The sequence below is a fragment of the Dipodomys spectabilis genome, unplaced genomic scaffold (genome assembly GCF_019054845.1).
Source record: "Dipodomys spectabilis isolate Male_0828 unplaced genomic scaffold, ASM1905484v1 ptg000054l, whole genome shotgun sequence".
Lineage (NCBI taxonomy): Eukaryota > Metazoa > Chordata > Mammalia > Rodentia > Heteromyidae > Dipodomys > Dipodomys spectabilis.
Window position 1 is genome coordinate 25,348,966 of NW_024870731.1, and position 25,199 is coordinate 25,374,164.

General features: G+C 38.6%; 1 protein-coding gene across 1 annotated transcript in view; it reads right to left on the reverse strand.

Annotated features, from left to right (window-relative positions):
* Positions 1-4,859: 4,859 nt before the first annotated feature.
* The window catches only part of LOC122108236 (cadherin-related family member 3-like), a 73,989-nt gene continuing 53,649 nt past the window's right edge, over positions 4,860-25,199 (reverse strand). The window contains exons 12-20 of the mRNA XM_042680258.1: positions 24,974-25,072; positions 21,245-21,477; positions 15,882-16,053; positions 14,331-14,572; positions 12,207-12,400; positions 10,729-10,748; positions 10,562-10,626; positions 8,774-8,822; positions 4,860-5,299 (exon numbers count right to left, since the gene is read on the reverse strand). Coding sequence (XP_042536192.1) covers positions 5,151-5,299; positions 8,774-8,822; positions 10,562-10,626; positions 10,729-10,748; positions 12,207-12,400; positions 14,331-14,572; positions 15,882-16,053; positions 21,245-21,477; positions 24,974-25,072 — 1,223 coding nt within the window. The 3' untranslated portion in view covers positions 4,860-5,150. The remainder of the gene's footprint in view (positions 5,300-8,773; positions 8,823-10,561; positions 10,627-10,728; positions 10,749-12,206; positions 12,401-14,330; positions 14,573-15,881; positions 16,054-21,244; positions 21,478-24,973; positions 25,073-25,199) is intronic.

Here is a 25,199-nt window from a genome sequence, read left to right on the forward strand (position 1 = left end):
CTAGGTAAAAAAATGTGATCTTAAAACTTATAAACGTCAGTTGATAAAATGAAACTGAAGGCGGTCCCTGTAACTCAAGTTACTGACCCAGAAGATCAACTGACAGAAGTCTCTAAAACAGTTTAAGTTAGAATCCAAGAAAGAAAAGACAGGAGATGTGGCTACTACATTCACAAGTAGAAACTGAAACAAATGAAAGAGTAATCATAATTACACAAATTGAAGAAGAAAATATCTCAGATAATAGAGAGACTTGAACCCAGGTTCAAGTTGATTTGAAACAAACCACTGAGACCTCATAAAATTTTACAACTGCAGGTTCAAAGTATTTTTAGAAGAAAATTATGTCTATTTTCTTTATTAAAAAATTTCCAGGTGCCAGTGGCTCAGAGCTATAATATTAGCTACACAGAAGGCTGAGTTCAAGCCTCAGGACTGGCACAAAATGAATAAAATAATATGAGTACAAGGTTGAAAAATTCAGTGTTCACAAAATTATGAAAAGAGTAGGAAAAGCCTCCCTAAGCCTCCCTCCTCTATACTTCCCCTTAGGATTTCTTAGAAAAGACCATCAATCACCACCACCACTCTCATGAAGTTGAAATATATACCAGTGCACACACAAACATATTGTTTATACTAATAAAAATTCTGTGGTGTGTCAGCATTACCATAGTTCTTTCACATCAAGGCATGTCTAATTCTTTCACTATTTCAAACATTCCATAATATGTGCACAATATGATTTTTAGCCAATTCCTTATTAATGAACACTTTGATCTTATCAATGTTCTTCCTTATAAACAATGCTACCAGTAGCAACCATGCAAAGAAATCCTGTAGGTCTTTTATAAGCATATCTACATGGAATTCTAAGTAGAAAAAAAAATTGCCAAGTTAAAAAACATTTGTGTTTTTGTTGATTAAAAGCTTTCCAAAGTTCCTAGTGGGAACTTTTAGTTCCAGAGTAGCCACTTCATGAAATTGAATAGCCAATGCAATCAGAAAGATTGCATTGATTTATCATATAGATACAAAGCAAAAAGCTGGGGGGTTGGGAAGGTGGCTCAGTGGTAGAGTGCTTACCTTGTATGCATGAGGCCCTGGGTTCCATTCCTCAGTGCCACATAAGAAGAAAAAGCTGGAAGTGGTGATGTGGCTCAAGTGGTAGAACGCTAGCCTTCAGCTGAAGAGCTCAAGGCACCCAGGTCCAGACTTCAGGCCCCATGACCGACCAAAAAAAAAAAAAAGCTGTGTGCTGGTGGCTCACGCCTCTAATCTTAGCTACTCAAGAGCTTGGGATCTGAGGATCGGGGTTCAAAGCCAGCCCGGGCAAGAAAGTCCATGATACTAATTTCTAAGTAAGCACCAGAAAACCAGAAGTGCACTGTGGCTCAAAATGGCAGAGCACTAGCCTTTAGTAAATGCCCAGGCTCTGAGTTCAAGCCCCATGACCAACAAATAAAAAATAATTTTTGTCTTAAATGTACTACTTTTATTTTCTGGCTGGTTTTCTTTGCCTTTTTTTCTTTTCTTTTCTTTTTTGTATATTTTTCTCTCTTTCAGTAGTCGTACAAAGGAGTTGCCATTCAACAAAGCAGCTTCTGAACACAGTGCACCCTGATCAATGTCACCCCTTTCCACTTTCTCACCCACCCTTCTCAGCCCATCCGTTCTCTCACTTTCCTTAATTCTTTAGAATGTGCATTGGATTTTTTTCCATTTAACAAGGCAGTTTGTGCATAAATGCATTGAGCTGTCACCACTTCAACCCTTGCACCCCTCGGAACTATCCTTCCCTAATTTTTCTTAATTTTGTGGTCTATGCAATGAATTCTTGCCTACACTCTCCCCCATCCTCCCTTCATTCATCTACCCCTCTCCCCTTGGCCCCACTCCAACATTTTTAGATATACCCATTTCCTGGTACTTATTTCGGTACTTGTTGGGCTTTGACTTAGTCTTTCTAAAGAATTATATATTATTTGAGCTCTCTATAGAGTCCGTAATACTTCAGTCAATTCATGTGTAATTGCTTGCATACTCCCCAGTGTGTTTACTTATAGATTTATAGGCACGTTCTAGCTACCTGTGTTTCTCTGGGTCTGGCTTACTTCATTTAATACAAATGTTAAACATCTCTATCATACTGATTAAAGTTGTTTAAAAATCACTGTAGTGTACAAGGTGCTGGTGTCTCATGCCTTTAATCCTAGCTACTGAGGAGGTTGAGGTCTAAGGATTGAGGTTCAAAGCCAGCTTCGGCAGGAAGGTCTGTGAGACTCTCATTTCCAGTTAGCCACCCACAAAAAGCTGGAAGTAGAGCTGTGGCACAAGTGGTAGAGTGCTAGTCTTGAGTGGAAAAAGCTTGGGGATAGCACCCAGGCTCTGAGTTCAAGACCCGGGACTCTGCTCACCTCTTCCCCACCCCTGTGAAAAAAATAATGTAGTAGATTAAGTGGTGACTTTGGAAAAGATATGCCCTAATTTCCTAATTTCCAGAATCTCTGAACATGATCTCAGTTGTTGTTTTTTAAGAGCCTTTACCAACTGATTAATTAATGACCTTGAAGAGATCAGCCTGCTTATTTATGTAGACCCTAAATCCAAAGAGCAATATCTTTATAAGAGCAAAGGAAAACAGATCAAATAGAAGTTAAATGAACTCCATAAACAAAAGGCCTTAGGTTGAGGAAATGTGACAGACTCGTGAGGGAGAAAGTACTATGCAGGTGGAAAGAGAGATTAGCAGGACTTGGCCACAAACCCAGAACTGCTGTGGCCAGCAGAAGCTGGAAGAGGAGGTAGCAACACAGCCTTCCTTTAGCCTCTAGAGGGTGTGCAGCCTACTAACATATGATCTCAGCTTTCTAGATTGCCAAGGAGCCAGACAATACACTTCTGTTGTTTGAGCACGCACTAAATTTGTAGTAACTTGTCATGGCAGCCTCAGGAAACTAATGCAATCATTATTGTTCAATTGGAGAATTTCACTACAGTAGAATACAGCTGCTAGGGATTAGAAGCCAACTAATGGTGCTAGCAACCCAGGTTCCATCCCAGCGCCCTCTCCCGGGGGCCATGCTCTTCACTTCCCTCCCAAACACTCCCCCTCAGTTGTCTTCAAGCCAGAAGTTCTTTCTTGGCATGTTTGAATCTGAAATCCCAAATAACCAAACACGTTGAAACAGACATGTCTGTGTTGAAAGCAAACACCAGCATACCCACGTTTCAGTTTTGGCACAGGCAAATCCAATACAAACTGGTCCAATTTTGACTTTGCAAAGAAAGTTTGTAAGTGCTGTTGCTTTTTCCCTACCCCCACCCTCCACCAAAAAAGAAAACGCCCAGATAGTAGCAGATGGAGACTCACACACACACACACACCTATATCCATCAAATCATAATTGATCCGGAGAGAGTCCTACTAGAAAGAGGAGAGCACTTTCCCAGACAATCTTTGGTCTCTCCCCGGTGGAAATTTATTCTGCCATCTGGAAAAAGGCAAGATGAACCTTTCATAGACATTGGGAATCTAATTGCCAGGCAATTTCGACTTAGATTAGCCTAGAACCAAGGATTCTCTGTACTGCTGCATCACAACAACCCACAGTTCTCTTAGCCACCAATTTTAACCTGATAAAAACAAAACCTAGTTTACCCTGAAAATGAGGCTTGCATATTAGAAAGAACTACCAAGTATAGATTTTCAGTTGTTTTATGTTGTTTTTCACCCGCAAAACCAAGACAGAACTATGACTGTATACATTTACTAGAAGAAGAAACAAACACTGAAATTCAGTGAGAATGCATGACTTGTCCAAAGCCAAGCCAAGCCCACTTGGTAATGGCTCTAAACACCCACTCACTACAGGCAGAGGTAAATACAAAATGAGCCCATTTATCTTAAGTGCTTTTTCTTCTTGGGAGGTCAGGTGTCCTCAGGATACAAAGGAATTGTGTGTGTGAACCAGTGCAAAGGGATATAAAGAGCAAACATTTCCAGTATGGTCTGGTTGAACTTCTGATTGCCTTTGGTATATTTTACTTTGGACAAGATTTATTAAAAATAAAAGTCATCCTGAACTAACTGCTACTACTGGTAGTACATGTCTCTTCTGATCTCAAGGAGGAAAATCATCAGGGAATCCATATGCATCCTAAGGCTTATTTGTCTAAGGGCCTACATCTCCAACGACTTGATTCCTTGATAAGTTACTAAGAATTAAAGATTTCAGGTGTCCATCTTTCCTGGATTTATTGGAAAAGAAAATGAAAAGCAAGATCATTTGTGCTTCTGAAAAATTCTGGAAAATTCTGCATTTTTATGACTACCAGAAATAAAATACCCTTTTCTAAAAGTAATTCCCAGGGGCTGGGAAGGTGGCTCAGTGGTAGAGCGCTTGCCTTGCATGCATGAGGCCCTGGGTTCAATTCCTCAGCACCACATAAGCAAAAAGAAAAAAGCCGGAAGTGGTGCTGTGGCTCAAGTGGTAGAGCGCTAGCCTTGAGCTGAAGAGCTGAGGGACAGTGCCCAGGCCCAGAGTTCAGGCCCCAGGACTGGACCCCCCCCCAAAAAAAAGTAATTCCCATTGGAAAAGATGGAGGAGAATGATCAAAGAGGTGACATGAAGATGCATTGTGCCCATAATCTGACTTGTTGATTTGAAACCCCTTTGTACACCTACTTAAAAAATTTGAAGTACCTAAAATAATTCCCATTTTTGTTTTGTGGTTTGTAGTAGAATAAACAATCTAAATCACAGTCAAGGGATGTAAATTCCTATGTTTAAATTTGTTTATTCACCAAAGAGATATGAAGTCCCCACTCTGTGTCAAACATGTTTTGGGCCTACAGCAGTGAGCAAACACAAAGTTTCTGACTTCTAGAAGTATACATTGAAGTGAGCAAAGGAAGACAAAGAAGGAAAGAATTAGTCTTTAATGTTCAGCAACATATATCAGAGATTCAAAGTTGACAATTCTTGCTGCACTCTTTCAGACACTTGAGCCAGAAGATTGCCAAAAGCTATCAGTACAGACAAAGCAGCTGACCTTAGGTCTCCAATTTAATTTCAGATAGCCAAGCAAAAACTACCTACGACAGTCATACATACAAAAATGCTATCATTTAAAGACACTGGAAAATGCTATGCTTGTGTAGGAATTTTCAAGGATGCTGACTCCTCAAAAGGATAGGTTCTTTGGAGGGAATAGATGCTCGACTCCTTGGATCTGGGGGCTTTCTTCCATTTTCTAGCCCCAGTTCGGCTGTTGTATTCATACACATTCCCAGAGACTATGAGAAAAAAAAACACAAGATATGGAGAAATTGAATTACAATGAATTTGGAAAGTGTTTATTCATCTCACAGTGTTTAGTGTTTATTCCATAGCCTGCCCAGTGACAAGACCAGCATCTCAAAACTTGTTCTAGAGAAGCACTAGAAGTAAAAAGAAGCAGTATATGATTTTATGAGAATTAAAAATAATACCTTCTGGAGAATTATCTTGAAAAGAATAATATTAGATTTTGACTATCAAAGTGATTAGAATTATGTAACAGGAGTTATAGAACTAGATACAGTGACATTTTTAAAGTATATTCAAAAATTGGTAAAAAAAAATCTGAGTAAAACTTATAGTCTAGTCCCATTGTATTACTCCAATATCATTTTCCTGGTTTGGGCAATTTGTGATAGGAAAGATGATACCTTTAGGAAAAGCTTGGAAATAGGTACAGAGACTCTGTGCTATTCTTTTTTTTTTTTTTTTTAGTTTTGGAAGTCTGTAGTTATTTTGAAAGTTCCTTTTTAAAAATAAAAGTCATACTATCTCCCTCTCCCTCAAGAAAACTGCCCCAGAAATAACCATAGAAATAATAAACTAAGAGTAATATCCTAGGAAGATAGGGCCTGATATAGTAGGAAATTAACCAATTGTTGTTTAGGTAACAAGGATGTAATTAACAAATAAAAGGAACAGTTGTGATCATAGTACTTACTATATGCCAGTTCCACTTAACATGGCTAAGGAGTGTTTACAAAGTATTACCTACAGTATAGAAAGGAGTGCTCTGAGGCACCTCCAATGCCACATCATCTGTAAGTAGTCAATCCAGAGAGCAATCTCCAGAGCCCTTAAATACCAATAAACTAAAGTAAGAGGCTATGTCCTACGTCATATAGGGCAAAATACTGCCCTATAAATTACATTGCAAGCTCTGCAGAATTTTTAATACAGGATGTTATGCCCCAGCATATATCATGAACCTTTTTATCTTCAATTTGGAATGTATGTTCCTAGCTGAGTGCTGTGGTGACTCAAAACTGTAATTCTAGATATTCAGGAGAGTGAGATCTGAGGATCTAGGATCTGGATAGGAAAGTCCATTGTGAGACTCTTATCTCCATTTCATCAACAGAAAGCCAGAAGTAGAGCTGTGGTAGAGTAAGCAAAGCAACAGCACCAGACCCTGAGTTTAAGTCCGGGTACAGTGTACGTGAGCATGTGTGTGTGTGTCTGTACACGCACACACACACACACACACACACACACACACATCATTCCTTAAGTATCATGTGAAACCTTACTGAGTTGAACTAACTTCCCAAATCCATTAATTGAAAGGTACTTCTTTTCTACAGCATGGGGCTAGGGTGAACAACATACTACACTGGAAATCCTCTACTCTGCCAATATGCTATGCCATCATTCAGTGGTTTATTTTGAGCCTTGAGAACAAATCACTGACTCATACATCAAATATCCACGTTCAAAATAAGCACTCAATAGTAGCTGTGCCCCTGAATTGAGAATACTAAAAGTGATGATTAGGTCAAACATTAAATCAGCAGAAAGTGGCAGTAATAACAATTCATGGTCTCTCTTGAATATGTGTGCCGTTTTTTTACTAGAAAATCCTAAAGCCCAGTCTTTGGTGAAATACTACTTTTTAGTAGGCGTTGGTTGGCAAGGAGAGTCATGAGTAGTGTTAAGAATGGAAGAGTTCCTTTGTCAGAGAGCCTGGATTCTAATCGTGACTTTTCACTCTTATTGCACTGTGATTCTGGGAAAATTACTTGTCTCTCAGGCTTTTCCATGTATAAAAGGAAAGTAATAATAGTGTCCGCTTCATAAATAACTCTGAGGGACAATCATGTGAAATCATATTAACAATCCTAAGAATTCAATAAATGGGGCTGAGAAGTTGGCTCAGTGGTAGAGTGCTTGCCTTGCATGCCTGAGGCCCTGGGTTCGATTCCTCAGCACCACATAAGCAAAAAGAAAAAAAGCCGGAAGTGGCGCTGTGGCTCAAGTGGTAGAGTGCTAGCCTTGTGCTGAAGAGCTGAGGGACAGCGCCCAGGCCCAGAGTTCAGGCCCCACAACCGGACCCAAAAAAAAAAAAAAAAGAATTCAATAAATGTTTGCTGTAATTTAATACCCTTAAAAATCTTGTAATAAGCTTGTAGCTGTGTATTTTATATGAAGAGAGAGTATTTTGTGTGCAAAGAATAATAATGTTAAGATTAAATCAGCATGTAGTGTATTATTCATAATGACCAAAAGGTGAAGTGACTTTGGTCCCAGTAATGGATGACCCATTAAACAAAATGTGATTATACATATGATGGAATATTATTCAGTGTTAAAATTAGAAAGCAATCTGACACTTGGCTGCAACAGGAGTGAACTTGATGACATTATACCAAATGGAATGAGCCAGTCACAAAAGAGCAAATATTGTATGATTCTATTTATAGGAAATATCTAGTTCAGTCAAATTCATAGAGAGAGAGAGTAGAAAGGTGGGTGCCAGAAGCTGAGTTGGAAGAATGGGCATTATTGTTCAATGGTAATCGAATTTCAAGAAGATGATCAGATCAAAAGGTTCTGGAGATGGTGGCAAGACGAGAGAAAGATACTAAATGCCATAGAAATATAGATTTTGAAATGGTTAATGGAAAAAATGTACTTTTCTATTATGTATTTAATATACTAAAAAAAATAAATATGCTAATAACTATTAAGTGCTGACAACAAGCCTGGCACATGGTCAGTACTAAATATTTATTTATTAAATACATACCCTTTTCTAATTTTAGAGGGAGGCCTGCTATATAAAACATCTCATTATTTCTATAAAGAAACTACACAAAGAGGCCAAGAGATTACATCAGAGGAAGAGAAGCCTAGCTGAGTCCAGCCTACAAGCCTGTCCCCTTCAAGAAAGCAGTCTTCTGAGGTAAGCATTTTGAACCCACCAGATTAGACCAGCTGCCAGATGAATGCCACTGAAGGAACTCTACTGATAGCACATGAAGCAAAACAGGTGTCCAGGTGGCACCTGTTCACCATCTTGACACACAAAAGCATAAGCTATGATAAGATGGCTATCAGTCTAAACTAGTTAAGTCTTAGGGTAGTTTGGTGCACACCAGATATAAATCAGGGGCGACAATGTGTGTGTGTGTGTGTGTGTGTGTATGTGTGTGTGCAAAATCCAGGCGAATTGAACTGCATTTAAAAGTGGGCAGATTTTTCTTCTGTAGGATGTGAACATCCAGCTTCTTTTGAAGCTGCAGAATTTCAGCAACTCAGGGACTTAGTGGTGGTGACATTCCCCAAGGATTAGTGGCTCTTGATGAGTCAATTGGCTCTTTCACACGGTCTCTTGCAGGTGTTCATGTATCCTGCCTAGCCCTGAAATGGTTTCTTTTAGGGAAAGTATCATGAGTAAGTAATTTGTTTAGTTTGGTATTCAAGCACCATACCTGGATCAATGGCTTCTCCATCAAACACAGTCTCATACACAATGGTTTCCTTTGAAAGAACACACAGCATTAGCAATAAAGTCAGCTATAAAATGGGTTTTGACGTGTGCTGAATACTTCAACACACAAGATGACTTTTTATAAGTTCCTCTATGTTTCTGATCTGTAGAGGGCTTGCAGCCTAGAACCAAATACTGCTATTTTTTTCCCCAGGGCTGAGGACTGAACCCAGGGCCTTGCGCGCGCCGGGTGGGCGCCCTTCCACTGGGCTAAACCCCCAGCCCCACTGCCTGCTATTTTTATCACCTCTCAATCCCATTTCCCCACCTCTATCTGCCTGCTATAACCTCTGATAATTCAGGTCCTTTTTTACTGATGTGGTCTATTGTCTTGCATAAGAGACATTATAGGTTGAAATGCAACCCTTCCTCCAAAATCATCAGTTGAAATTGTAACCCCACAGAACCTTAGAATGTCACTATATTTGAAGAGACCTTGAAAGAAATAAGGAAGCCTGGCTTAGGTGGTAGAGTATCAGCTTGTGATAAAGCATCATCAGACTTTGAGCTGAAGTCTTGATCCCCTTCCCCCAAAAGACAAAAGGATTAAGGAAGATCAAATGAGGTCACATGGATGGGCTTTGGTCCAACATGACTAATGAATGTGACATTAGGATACTAGGTACAGACTCCCCTCACAGGCACTGTGAAGACACAACAAGAAGGCAGTTATCTGAAAGCCAACACTTATTCATAAGTTGATCTTGGACACCCAGCATCCAGACCTATGAGGAATAAATCTCTGTTGTTTAGAACACCCCATCTCTAGTATTTTGCTATAATGGCACTATAAAGTTAATACAGATTATGTGGGAATCAGCTTCTTAACGGGAGAAATAAGGAAAAGAAGCACAGGAAAAAAAATAAAACATCTAGGGCTGGGAAGGTGGCTCAGTGGTAGAGCGCTTGCCTTGCATGCCTGAGGCCCTGGGTTCGATTCCTCAGCACCACATAAACAAAAAGAAAAAAGCCGGAAGTGGCGCTATGGCTCAAGTGGTAGAGCGCTAGCCTTGAGCTGAAGAGCTGAGGGACAGCGCCCAGGCCCAGAGTTCAGGCCCCACGACCGGACCCCCCCCCCCCAAAAAAAAAGAAATAAAAGAAATAAAACATCTAATCTATGTCACAGTTAATCAGGATTCAGGTAGTGATATCTTGGTATTTGGAACACAAGTAGAGAGAAAAAAAGAAAGGAAAAAAAGGAGAGATGAAGTCAAAATAATGTCCTTTCTTTTGGATGCTAATAAATCATACATTATTTGTCCCCAGTTCAGCCTTATTCTGTACCCTTATTTATGGGAATTACTCAGGACTAAGCCCCCTCCAGTTTGAAGAGGGTTTGCATACTCTAGTGTATAGATTTATCACCTGCTTTAAAAAAAATCTAAGTAATCATGTCTCTCACATGTATAATTTATTCCCAAATACAGTTTTTTTATTTTTAAATAGTGGAGAATAATGCCAGATTTCTGTTTGTCTAGAGTTTTTTTGTTTTGCTTATATGCATTTATTTTGAAAAAAAATTGATTAGCCAAATTCAAAGTTGAGTTGGAAATCCCAGCTTTGCAACACACATGCATTCAGTAGAAATGATGCATTGCAATTATGTAATTTCCTTTTGGTTGGGCACATTTACCATATGCTTCTATGGAAGATGTTTTTATTGTGCAGCACTTACAGGGGACATGTTGTCTTTTCTTTCACTGTAGATGGTTCACAGAAATCTACTTACTGTTAATACTTCTAGCTTTTTACTTTTGCTTCCTGTAACAGCCTTTTCCGGTTGAGTTCTATCTCCTGTTCAAAATAAATTTTAAAAGGCAGGTGTCTGGTGAGCAGTATTTTCTAAATTCCACAATTCAAGCATAATCATGTGATAAGCAACAATCTGTATCTTACCTGCAATATACTTGATTCCTCTGCACAGAAAGAAAATTTTATAATAATCAGTTTCATTATGTTAACACATGGCTAAAATACTACTACTACTAATACTACTAATAATAAAAATTTCAGCCAATAATGCATGACTAATATCACATCTACCTTACCCCAGGAAAGAAGAAATGCAGTATAGGAATACTAAAATAGCCTTTATCAACCATCATCCTACCCATCTTACTGCACCAGAAATGAATTCTACTTAGTTAATGGAAATACAATTTCAGCTTTACTTTTGAAGCCATAATATTCTGTGCCCTGAAGAACATTTTGGGGTAATAATAAAAGCAGCCATATTTTCCCTCCATTTCTTTGTCCTCTCTCTCCAACTTTGGAGAGATTTAAGACAGGTCAACGTTGTGGAGAGAATGCCTTTATTCATTACCAGTCTATAATTTTTACTGTTGCCTTGCTCTCTAACACTGATCTGTGAAACTGCTTGCCTCACAAATTTGTCTAAAATATCTTCTCATAGAAAATCTGTTACAAGCTTACAGCAGTAAGCACTAATACTAATTAATTATACTAATACTAACACTAACACAAGCACTAATACTAACACTAACACAAGCTTACTGCAGTAAGTACTGTACTGTATTAGTATTTTTCAAAGAAAGAACCCCAAGTATTTCTGGATAAAGTAGGTTGGAGAGTCATTAGTATAAACAAAAATGCCATTGAGTTTTGTATTGTAAATATTTTGTTCATCTAAATCAAACTAATGCAAAAGCCATCAGGGTAAGATTGACAAACATCCATCAATCCAATCTCTTTATCAAGGTTAGAAGGAGAATCTGATAGCACATGCTTGTGATCCTAGCACTCAGGGGGCTGAGCTAAGGTTCAGCTCAGGTTCAGTTAAGCTGATGCCAGTTTGGGCTACATAATGAGACCATGGAATTAAAAAAAAAGGAGGAAAGGAAGAAGGAGGGTGAGGGAAAAAGAGGAAAGAAGGGAAAAAAGAGGGAGGAAAGCAGGGAGGATAGATAGATGGCAGGAGGGAGAAAAGGAGGAGGAAAGAAGGAAGGAAAGTAAGAGGGAAGGTGGAAGAAGGGGATGGAGGAGTAGGGGAGAGAGGGAGAGAGGGAGAGAAAGAGGAAGGGATGGAGGAAGGAAAGAAGGAAGGAAAGAAAAAAGGAGAAGAAAGAAAAAAGATAAAAAGAAAAAAGTTTGAAGAGGTGACACAGATCAGGATGCATCATATTCATAAATTGCTTTATAAAATGGCAAAAAATTAATACATATCCTACAAAATTAAGAAAAGTGAGGGAAGGGTTGAGGTGGGACAGATGGACGAGAAGGTCAAAAGGGGTAATATTAATCAAGATGCACTGTAGTCACAAACTGCTTTGTTGAATGGCAACTCCCTTGTCCAGCTACTTAAAGGTAATAAAAAGTATTTTTCAAAAAGAAAAAAGGAGAAAAAAAAGCCATACCTGGGTTTGGAAACTTGCTTAGCCATTTTCTGACAACAAACTGTAATGTTTCCGTATCTCCAAAGCAGGAAACATACCCAAGAAACAAATCCAACAAAGAAAATGACCATGAGAGTGAAGATGAAAGGAATGTACCAGTCGCTGGCCTTGTACGTATTGATAGCTGTGTATACAATGGTCAGACCTTTCTTTTGCTGGAAAAATGATTTCAAGCAAACAAAACATTAGTCCATGTGTTCAGAGAGCATCTGTTTGCCCACAGTAGCATCAGCACAGAGTCATGGTCTTAATACAGAACAGGGTCTTGACTCAGATATGCATGGTTTTATAAACACCCATTCAGAATTAAGAATGTAGCACTTGAGTTGTGTGCAATGACTTCTCTGTGGTTCTAAACAGACCATTTTTTGACCTCAGGTTTTTTTCATCTATAAACTCCAGAGGTTGAGCTAAGTGGCATCTGAAGCCCTTTGAAGCTTCGGTGTCCTTATTTCCTGTTCTACACACAGTAAACCTCTCTGTGCAGCTTGCAAGAAGTTTGTTCCTGAGAATAAAGTACTATAAGGAAATGTTTACCACCATTTTTGCTGCTGGTGATCGTGGTAGAACTGACGTTTGTACTAAAGGTCTCCTATTTGGTAAATAGGCCTCTACTACTTCAGCCACACATCTACCAGTGGTTGGGGTTTCTTTGGGGGATTTTTTGTTTTTGTTTCTGCTTTAGTTATCCTTTTGGAGAGGATCTTGTGCTTTTTGCCAGGGCTGACCTTAGACTGTGATCCTCCTACCTCTGGCCTTCTACATGACTGAGATGATAGGTATGAACCATAACACACACTCAGCTTGTTTTGGGGTTTTTGTTTTTGTTTCTGTTGGTCATGGGGCTTGAACTCAGGGCCTGGCCACTGTCCCTGAGCTTTTTTGCTGAAGGCTATATACTCTACCATTTTGAGCCACAACACCATTTCTGGCTTTCTGGTGGTTAATTGGAATTAAGGATCTCACAGACTTTCCTGCCTGGGCTGGCTATGAACCACATTCCTCAGATCTCAGCCTGCTGATTAGCTAGTATTACAGGTGTGAGTCACTGGCACCCAGCTACATCTTGGGTTTTGAAGTGGGGTCTCGATAACTTTTTGTCTAGACTAACATCAAACTGTAGTCCCCACCTCAAAAAAAAGCTCAATCTCCATCTCAAAGGTGCTGGGATTATAGATATGAGCCATTATGTCCAGCTTCTACTCATGTTTTTATTAACGCTGCTATTTCAAAGGAAAGAATACAATAAAATAGACCGTGAAGTCTACTGGGCAGATTTCATCCTTGGGAAATTCAAGGAGCCATTCTGGAATTCTGCAGAGGCTTTTCATGTCTTTTCTCAATGATAAAATTATTGTGTCTGCTAATCTTCATAGGATTGGGTTGAAAATTCAATGAAATGATGAATATAAAACACATCATATAGGGCGTGGCACAGGTACTCACTACTAATTTTAGCATGGCCACTAGAGAATACTCTTATTGGTGGTAGTCGTGGTGGTACCAGGGTTTGAGCTCATCGCCTCACCCCTGCTAGGCAAGTGCTCTACTATTTAGCCACATCCTCAGCCCTTCTAAGTTTTACTTCGTTTTCAGATAGGATCTTTGTATGTTGCCTAGGTTATTAGGCCTTGATCTTCCTACTTCTTTACAAGTAGCTAGGATTAAATACACGTGCCACCACATCTAATAAGACGTTTTTAATCAATAGAATTCAAGTAGAGAGCCCTTTCAGTGGGCAGTACTTTAAGATCATCCAGATGATCATCATCTGATCAAAGATCATAATCATCATCGTCATCATCATCATCATCTCTATCTTTCTCTCTTTCTCTGTCACTCACACACACACACACACACACACACACACACACACACACACACACACACACACACACATCTGTACAATGTGGACCGGTAGCTACTAGCTTAGTGCCTAAGCAGAAATACACATCAGTAAAAGGCACTGCTCTAATGAGTATTTTGGCCTTTCTGGATGAAACTTGAATTTATAGAATATTTCCCACTCAGAGAAGCAAATTAATGTCTATAACTCTTCCATTTTTTAATACTATAACTCTTTACTTCAGCGTTGGTTGGAGGAGGTGGTGTGCTGGCTCTTATCACATGAATATCAATAATAGCAGTGCCTGTCCTGGGCTTGGTGGCTTTGCCATATTTCAGATTGTCATCAATAATATGCACCACAAGATGGTACTGCCGTCGCATATCAGCTCCAGATTCAAAGTTAAAAGGATTCTTCACAATTAGTTTGGGAGTATTTGAACCTCGACTGGGGTCAAATCCGAAATGATGGTTCTCATTTCCTTTAAAAAGGCATAATTAAAAAGTTATCACTATTTCATAAGCTTGGAAGGGTTGCTCAAGCTCCCTTAAATTGCTATTAAAACATAGTAGATGTAAGTAAATTTTGTTGTACTCTGAGTTTCTATATGTATACGTGATTTATAATAATAACATTGAGTTTAAATAAGCAATAAATGCAGTTGGTTAGAAAAAGCTTTAAGCTAGAGTCATGAGTCTCATCTTCATGTATGGCCAGCAAACTTCACACTATTATACAATTATTCTGCCTAATTGCTTCCTCTTCTTACTCAGAGCAATTTGGTTCCCATGTTCAATTTAGTCTAGATCAGTAGCAAATGAGCTAGTCAGACTACAAGTATCTATTGAGCCTCTACACAGCTTAAGTCTTCCTCATGGCTCGAGAGACATTGTTATACATATGATACATGCAGTTCCTTTCTTTGTGGAGCTTGTTATCTAGCAAAGGGGAAAAAATATCAGCCTCGTCTTTAAAATGAATTATCAGTGTGTGCTTAACTACTCTCCACACCGTTATTCTTTCTGACAAATGACAACAGAGCACTTAAATAAGTCTTTAAATAATTTACATAAGACTTTAAGTCTCTGACAAGAAATGTACTTCTTCCCTTACTTATGTAACAGTAACCCCTCGGTACATCACTTTGACAATAAAAATTTTTTTAAAAGACTTTAAGTCTAATTTTTATGCCACCTCATGATCCTTGGTAGCTTTTCTTTATAGAACTTACCACAGTTTATCATTTATAATTTGGGTACTCTTAGTTTAGTGAACAAAAAATGTCATGAATACAATTGTTTTTCTTGGCTACTTTCATGTACCAGTTTCTTAGCACAGTGACCATCTTGTCCCTAATAACTGTCCTCCAGGAAAGACAAGATGGTGACTAAAGCTAGTAAGGGCCTGTGTAAATCCAACAATAATAAGATTGGTTCTCGTTAACTTGTATTAATATCATCAGATGGAACAGTGGCCACAATCTTCATCTAGCACCATGGACAGCGGACTTAGCCTTGTAATTTGTAGTATTTCCCGTGCTCAACCCAAGTTTCTCTTTGCCCAAAAAGTATCTGTGAAGTTTACTGATTCTTTAATTGCAGGAGACAAAAGAGCTCATTGGATAGGTAGGAGACAAAACAGTGTCTTTAGGAAACTTAATGCTGCAGATATAAAATAGTCCAACCTTTTTAAACACCGTCACCTATAGGGTTGTGTATTACATCTAACATGGTACAGCTCACATCATTTTGACACATGCTCTGATTAAGAGAAATAATTAAATTACCCACCAGTAGCCATCTCAAAACGCATTTCGAAATCTTGTGAATCTCTGTCGTGACAGCTTAGTCTGAAGCCATTGACGTTTGTCCCCACAACAACACTGTCAAAAATGACTGCCTTATATAGATGTGGCGTGCAGACAGGCGCTTCATCATTCTCATCTTCAATGTCAATGGTGACCTGTCAGCCAGGCAGGGAGAAGAAATATCACATCCACACCATGTGACCGTGTATTTGCAAAATCAGAAATAAGCATCTGGGTAGAGGCATATCTTTTGGAAATATTAAATTAAAAGCCTAGAACTTCCCATTTGCAGAAATACTCCTACAGATTTGGATTCTGGCTGTCAATCAACTAGCCCTAGCTTATTATTCCTGGGTCAACTGTGACAGGCAGGGTAGCCATTAGGGAGAGCTTTAGGCTCATTAGTTGGGTCTCTGTGAAGTCCACCAATTATGCACAGAATAATAAGAGGACAGATGAAGAATAATGTCCCTGAAAACTGTGGTCCCCTGCATACTTTAAATGTCTTGCTAACTGGAAAGTGTATTCTGAGTGTGTTTCTTCTACATTAGTTAAGGGACTCTTTTGTTCTATGACTCTCTCAAGCATAATATTTACTTTTGGTAACAATATGATTGTTCCAATCTATTGCTCTGACCTTAATTGTGGGATGCTATCAAGATTTTCTTAATTAACATACTATAAACTGGGAAAGTGTGATTTACATGGTTAAAAAAAATCAAAATATCAAGGACTTTAAAATGTCAATGATTGAATACCAGTCAGCCTAGAAAGGTTATCTTCTCATCTCTCTGATGACTAATAACTTTCTCAGCAACATGCTCAGAAGAATCCCCAGAGTCCCTACATTTGCAAGTATTATCTGTTTAAATGTTTTCTGTAATGTTTTTAGCCACCCAGCTAAATTCTTGGAGAGTTGTTTTTTTTCTTTAAGGTTACTTCTATAGATTGGTATCCAAACAGTGATTATAGCCTCTATATCAATTTAATATTTGATCATGTGGGATAACTGACAGGGTAAGTAAATGGATTTTAAATAGATTTCTGTGATAGAATACAAAAGGCTAGACTAGGATGTGGACTAGAAATATTCATTAAAATCCTGGGCCTGCCACTTTGGGACTCTATTTGGATACAAGCAACTTAATCTTGTTTTGCTCCACCATAAAAAGGAATCTTAATCTCTTCTCTCTTATGACTGTTGGGAGGATACATTCATCCATTCAATGAATATTAATTGAACACTTACTTCATTCATGCACTGGCCTAAACACAAAAGCCACAGTGTCAAAACAAAGTCCTTCAGCTGCAACAATTAACATTCAACTTAGATGAGGCAAAGCAACCAACATATTGACAAGTAAATACAGTAAGCATTGTCTTAAAGTAATTGGTGCCATGTAATTAAGGAGATAGAAAATAGCTAAGGGAAACCATCTTAGGAGAAGGCCATTTTTTTCTCTGACCCACTCTTCCTGTCTTTAAATCATCTTTAAGTAGTTGTACATAGAGTTTCCACTCAACAAAGCAGTTTATTAATACAGTGCACTTTCAGCAAAGTCACCCCTTCCACCCACTCTTGCTTTGGCTTTCTGACTCCTCTATGTTTGATACACATCCTTGTAAGTTCTGTGTTCTCACTGAAGATGCAGAGCTTGATAGTATCATTTTGATTTGCATAAACAATGTTGTGCAGTGATCTTTCTTCCTTCCTCCTTTTCTCACACAATACTCCATATGCTCCTTCTATGTTGCCCTTCACAGAACTAGTTTGCTATTTCCTCTTGAGGCTTGTTATTCCCCAGTAGACACTGGTCATATTTCACTTACTCATTCCTTTCAGGATGAACACACAGATTGATTCAAATTTCCACTGTTGCCCGTCATGTCCCAAGAAGCACACACCCTTGTTAAAGATTTCATTTGGGCAGAGATAGGATGAAAGTGATGCAAGCCATATAGGCTGAAAAGTTCAATCCTAGTGTGTTTTGTGGCTGGATTGGAGAATATAAGAAAAAGAGAGCTAGGTAGGAGCTGAGGACGAAAAGGTAGACAGGGTAGCCAGATTTAAATCTAAGGTTCTGTGGATCTTGGAAATTATATTGGAACCTAACTAACCTCACTAAGTGTGATGGAAGCCAGTGTTTCCAAGGGAGAAATCAAACATCTTCAGAAGGTACCACTGCACTTATTGTGTAAAGAACAGTGTGCAAAGTATACAAGAGGAGACAGGAACTCTACACAAAAGGATTTCAGTCTAGATCGGATAAGGGAGATGGTGGCAGAGCCAGGGTTATTGTAGATATGGGTGAGAAGTGAAAAGGATCCAGGCTGTGTTTTGAAAGTAGACCCAGGAATAGTGGTGTATACCTAAAATCCCTGCTGCTGGGATCATGAATTTGGGGCCAACCCAGACAAAGTTGTCAACGAGACTCTAACTCAAATTCAAACTTAAAAAAATAAAACAGTGCTGGAGGCTTAGGTGGTGTGGTAGAGCATTTACTTGCCTAGGAAGGCTCTGGGCACAATCTGTGTTACCCCTCTTCACATAAAATCAGTGGAGATGAGAAAATCCACTACAGAATTAGAGAGAGAATGTAAAGTACATGACAATGACTAAGTGCCAAACTAATCTGACCTCTTTGTGCCGAGAACCTTGGGTAGGTTACTTAACTTCTAACCTTGGAATAAAATTCTTCCCCAGGAGCTGGGTATCGGTAGCTCACACTTGTAGTCTTAGCTGCTGAAGAGGCTGAGGTCTGAGCATCACTGCTTGAAGCTAGTGCCAGCTCAGGCAGGAAAGTCCATGGGACTCTTATCTCCATTAACCACCAAAAAATCCAGAAGTGGAGTTGTGGTGCAAGTGGTAGAGCACCAGCCTTGAACAAGAAAGCCAAGAGACAGTGCCCAGGCCCTGAGGTCAAGCCCCAGTACCTGCATACACACACACACACACACACACACACACATCCAAAAGTACCCCATAGAAAGAAGTTAAGGGACTAAAATCTAATTAAGAGATTATTATACTCTTCATTAAGTAATGATATTGGCAATTGCTGATGGATTCCTAAATTTTAGAAATAAAAGATCTGTATCTTCCTTTTCTAAATTTGAAAGATAAATTCATCTGTATCATCAATTTGCTTCTTGCTGTACACTTTTTAACTTCTTATGTGCCCCATTTGTATTTCTGAAGACATATGGGGTGTCTTATACTTGATTGTAATGTTCTACACCCAGAAAATGCCAAATAAATATTATTAAAAGGAAGAAAGAATACACCAATTCTTGTTTTGCCTTTAGGCAAAACATAAATTATTTTTATAAAGGACAGAGTCACTTGAAGTTTAGTGCTTTTTTTTCAATCTACTTTCCCTTTTCATTTGTAGCAATAGAATGATAAATGCAAGTAGTGTCATCTTATGCTACTGTGAAATCCATAAGCGTCAAGAGGAAAAACTGCCTGGGCACCTCAGTATAGAGATCATTCTCATGGGTATCATTCCAGTGCAACTTCATCACTACAACTCAGTCTCTGTGAAAGTCATTCTAAGTGTTGATGTGAATGAGTCTGATGGTTCCCTCACAGGGACACACACAGAAAACCTAATAACTACACAAGCAAGAAACCAGGAGCTCTGTTTGGGTAAATAAACTGTGAGTATCAGGCCAGATGGAGACTTCAGAATTCTTCACTTCTACTTCTTTCTTTTCTGCAATAACAAAACTTTCTAGTCAGTACTGACACTCACCACCTAATAAATGCAACAGCGTTCTCTCTTGATGTCTTCCAACAGTCCCTTGACATGCTAAAATACTTTAAAGGCCCACATTTCCATGCCAAAAAATTCACCTTGACTATTTTTATTGTAAACATCATCTCTCAATGGGGTGCAGCCTAGATTTAAGAGTACATCTATAACACTGTTATATATTACAGACTGTGGTAGACAATTTGCTCCAGGGAAGTTAGAATGAACTTGTGACTTTGAAATTATGTAATCATTTAATCACAATCAAAAAAAAAAAAAAAAAAAAGAACCTCAGGGAAGGGAGGGAGGGAGGGGATGGTAGGGGGAAAACAACGGAGGGGGTAACAATGTTCAAGAGGAAGTGTACTCATAACCTCACTCATGTAACTGTAACCCTCTGTATAGTAGCATTACAATAAAAAAAAAAAAAGAGTACATCTATAAAACTTAGGAGTAACTTCTAGTACATGTCTTAAAACCTGCCATACTGCCTGCTCCGAACATTTAAGTGAGAATCAACTAAATCTACGCTGTTGTTTAATCTTAATAAGTGTTCCTTTCCAAATAGTTTTATAGGTTCTCAAAAAGATCACCTGAGGGGCTGGGAAGGTGGCTTAGTGGTAGAGTGCTTGCCTTGCATGCCTGAGGCCCTGGGTTCGATTCCTCAGCACCACATAAGTAAAAAGAAAAAAGCCGGAAGTGATGCTGTGGCTCAAGTGGTAGAGCACTAGCCTTGAGCTGAAGAGCTGAGGGACAGCGCCCAGGCCCAGAGTTCAGGCCCCACTACCGCCCTCCCCCAAAAAAAGATCACCTGAATCCTTTTGGAGAATTAAATGTATTTGATATGTATGAAGAATCATAAATGTATCATACTATAAGTTTATCTTGTATATTTTTACTATAGAATGTTTATTATACACAACACATATGTACACATACACATAAAGGAACTGACAAATGGTATTCCTTGCTACTGTTTCTAATGTATTTATAAGATACCATGTGATTTTTTTTTTGTTGCTTTGTATGTCCCTCTCCCACAGTATAACCCCTGTTTTCACTGTATTTGATGCTGCTATCATTTGGGGAGGGGAAGGGATAAAACAAATTGTTTAAATACGGATACAGTTTGACCCATTGCAACAATGAGATGTATAAGACGCTATGTCAAAAAACGAACTTTACAATTTAGGAGGGGGGGAAGGGTTGAGGGGATATAGTTGTGGAGGTGGGAGGGAAGGGATGGTAGGGGGAAAACAAAGGAGGGGGTAACAATGCTTGATAGGAAATGTACTCATTACCTTGCTCATGTAACTGTAACCCCTCTGTACAGTATTTTCACAGTAAAAAACTTAATTTAAAAAAAGAAATTCTAAATTTATCACATCAGAATGAGAAGAGGTGGTGAGGCCTTATTTTCAACTGTGCCTCAAACTCGCAAAGTCGAAGATCCAGATGTGACAACATACTGAGAATAGGAGAAAGTTCTAAACTTGGTCATCTATTGTTATTGTTCAACCACTCCCACTACAGCCAATGAAAATGTAATAGATCAGCTCTGTAGGATCAACATCTGGGTCTCTCCACTTACTGTGGTCACGGCTGTGCGAGGCTGAAGCCTGTCACAGTCCACAGCTTCCACGGTGAGGTTATATTGCTTCACCGACTCATAGTCTGGCTGTGTGGTCAGTTCAATCATTCCAGAGAGAGGGTGAATCCAGAACCTTTGTACTACCTGGGTGTCTCCATGGGTTATCTTGTAGGTCACACAGTTTCGAGGGTAGTCCTCATCGATGGCAGTCACTCGTCCAACTTTGTGGAAAGCTGCCAATAACATTTTACAAGGTTCACTCTTCTCATGCAGATGTGGTACTGTAGAAAGCCTCACATGCCTTTGCTTTCCAAATAGTACCATAGTTTATCAAAGGGGTAACCCAAATCCTTTTGGACAATGACATGTTTAAAGACTCAAATTCTCCATGATGGAAGACAGATTTAGAAAGAGTCCTTGGCTATCTTAAACCACTTGGCATGAATCAAATGAATTAAGTTTACAATCATGCCCTAATAATTGTGATTAGATTAATCTTAAGATTAGTGTAAGATAATGGTTCACAACATAGACTGGAACTAGAATACATGGGTGCAAATTTCACCCATTACTTACTAGTATAGCATTGGATAATGTTATCATCTCTATGGATTTCAGATTGTTTCTTCAACAGCAAACTAGGAACAAAATTCATCTGCAACCCATATCTACCACATAGAGTTGTAAGGAATGAATGAATGAGTTAAACTATACAAAACACTTACTTAGGGCAGTACCTGGTATACAGAAAATGCTAAGTAAGAATTGACCCTATCTATACACATTCTTTCATGAATTATCCCAGCATCCTAACCACATAGGAACCATGACTGTCTTCACTTAAACATAAAGAAACCAAGCCAGGTGATGCTAAGTAACCTGGTCCAAATCATAGAGCTTGTAGTGGAGTAGGTAGAGCTTGTAACAGTAAGAGTCAAACCCATGTTGGCTTATTCTTCAATATAGCATTTTTTAAATCTGGTCTATAGCAACCCCAGAGATTCTTTTAGAAGAAGGATGTGGTATACAGGTGTCATTCGTAGGCCAACACTCTTTACCCTTCCTTTGCCTATACTGTTTCTCATGTGACTGACCCGTGCCAGTTAGGGCTGTAGCATATGATGTGTTTCAGCCAATGGAATGTTTGCAAACCTGATGGAAGCCAAGGCCTAAGAGGTCCTTGTGTGATTAGGTATGCTGCACTCTGGCCATAAAGTCCTATCTCCATGACCTTAATTCAGTCCCCATTTAACAGCCCTTCTATTGTTGATTGTACCTCTCCTTCACTTGTGAACAGCTGAAGCTAGAGTGTTGGAGGATGCAGAGAAGCCAAGTTACCCAAATCAATCTACCCAAAGTCTGGATAGACTCATTGATAAACAGCCAGTTCTCACAATGTTGAGCAAGCTCAACCAAAATCAGAATATCGTCCTGGCTTATTCTTAGACTGATTAAAAATGCCATTGTTGTGCTACTCTGATGTTTTTAGGCGTTAATTATATGCATACTTATAACAATAGTTCACAAATATGACAGGTTTATCCTCCAATTACATTCTACTTTAATTATAAACTCTGGGGCAGGCCCTTTAGCTTCTCTGTGCAGTGGAATCCCACCATACAATGGTAGCAATGGTAACTAGCTCACCAACATTTTCTTTAGGATATTTTGGCTCTGAATTATCAGGAATAAAGAATTAAAGTTAAAGAAAACAATGCATATGCTATCCCCAGTACCTCCAACCTCACAGACTTCTTATTCTGTTGGCATCCTTCTTTTACTAAGATTTACCAGCTTCCAATAAGGTGTTATAAATTAGGCAATCAACACAACTCATGATACCAAGAACAAAGTTAAGGCATTCATGAAGGCATGCTTTATTATGGTAACTTCAAAAGAAGGAGTCCAAACTATTTGCTCAAGTGAAAGCATACTTATTAAGAAGAAGGTACCATAACATATGCAGACAGTATAAGGCAACAATGGAGTTATTTTCATATTTAACACCTGGCTAAGTACAATAAGGAGCTTATTCCTCAGTAGGTATAAAATTAACCTCTCAATGCAAACTAAAAGCTATTTTGAGCAATTTTAGCTGAGTTTTAAAATAGGGTAATTATGAAACTCTGAAATCCTGCCAAAATTCCTCATAAAATCTATTGGAAACACAGTAGGTTTTCCCTTGTGACTTGCAACCCAGTGTGATTTAAATGCTATGTTTCTTGGAAATCATTAAGGAATTTTTTTTCTTTGCCTATGCTTGCCCACCCCCAGAATCCTTTTATCTGATTCATCACATACCACCAAAAAAGTTATTTTAAATAGTATAGATTTGCATAATGCTGTCACCGGAAGAGATTCATGGAATTCTCAAGACATATTCATGTCCTCTGTGCTAGTCAACCTGGCATGAAAAGAGACTTCTATATTAATGGGCCAATAGCTAAAATGTTTGATATTCAGAAGGCAGTTCATGTTCAGAAGAGTTTTAAATTTCCAATTTCCTAGTTAGATAAAATTTTACTTTGTCATGAAGATTTTGTCTCCTTGATAAACATTTTGTCAAAAAAGAAAAGTCCCTCCATCTTCATTTAGTTTATAAACTCTGGAGTAGAAGATCAATGAATATTGTTTTGTTTTGAAGTGAAGAAAAAGGGCAGAATGGAAAGTGATAAAAGGGGGTGAGATTGGGATAAATTATAAACATGTGTGGAAATATAACAATGAATTCCTTCCCTATATAACAACTACAAGCTAATAATAAAAATAAAGCCAGGGGAAAAATTAGACCACATTGTTATTGCACATTGTAGATATTCAATAAACTTTAGTGATGATGATGATGATGATGATGATGATGATGATGGTGGTGGTGGTGGTGGTCAGGGGCATCATGGTAATTTTCACATCATGTAGCTTACATGCATACAATTACCAATTAATCCTGAGCTCATCCCCATGAGAGAGTTATAGTCATCTTCATTTTATAAATGAGAAATCAAAGGTACAAAGCAATGTATAAGATCATTGAACTAGTTCCAGCAGAGACAAATTTGAATCTAGTTCTATTTGACTCCACCACTCACGATCATTTTGCTACATCACAGTGCTCTTCAAAGTCAGAATGATCCAACTGCTGCACACAACCAGTTTTATCTCTGGAAGTATTCAAGTCAAGAGTGGAGGACTCATCATCCAGAGATGCTGAGAAAGAGATATCTTCTTCTCTTGGATGACAGAAAGCACAAATATTGCCTCTGCGGTCCCTTTCACATCAAGTATTCCCTGGTATACTAGCAAACTCATCCTAATTTACATAGAATTTATGACTGAAATAGAGTCATGACATGATCTTGATTTTGAACCTAAAATCTGGACCCCAGTTATTTAAATTCACTAATGACCACATTACCTCTACATTTTTTTTTAACACTTAGACCTAGTTTGATAGAAAAGAGAAAGAGTAATCAAAATTAAGTCAATGTATATTTGTTTATTAGATCTGACTTCAAATTTCAAGGGAACCTTCAGGAAAACCTTCAGGACAACACTCTGGGGATACTGCCAGTGAAAGTTAACTTCTCTGAGGTTGGGAGCCCTACAATGTTTGCCTGGCATGCTTGCATTTTGTAAATTTCCACACTCCCTTTCTACCAGGCATACATTAGAGATCTGGTAGATATTCCCTTGTGGAAGAATTAACATGATGGATGTGAAAAGCACTCTTACCTCCTGATGTTTCTGGAACCAGAAATGAATAGTGTGATTCTGTAAAGACAGGACTGAAATCGTTGTCCGGAGTAATCTCCACAATGATGGTCACAGTCACTTTAAAATTGAGCAGAGAACAAATGTGTGGTGGTTATTATGTTCTACAGACAAGCTAAATATACAGAGGATTGTGAAATGATACTAAGATTTTCACTTTTCCCCATAGGATCCCTGCACCCACATA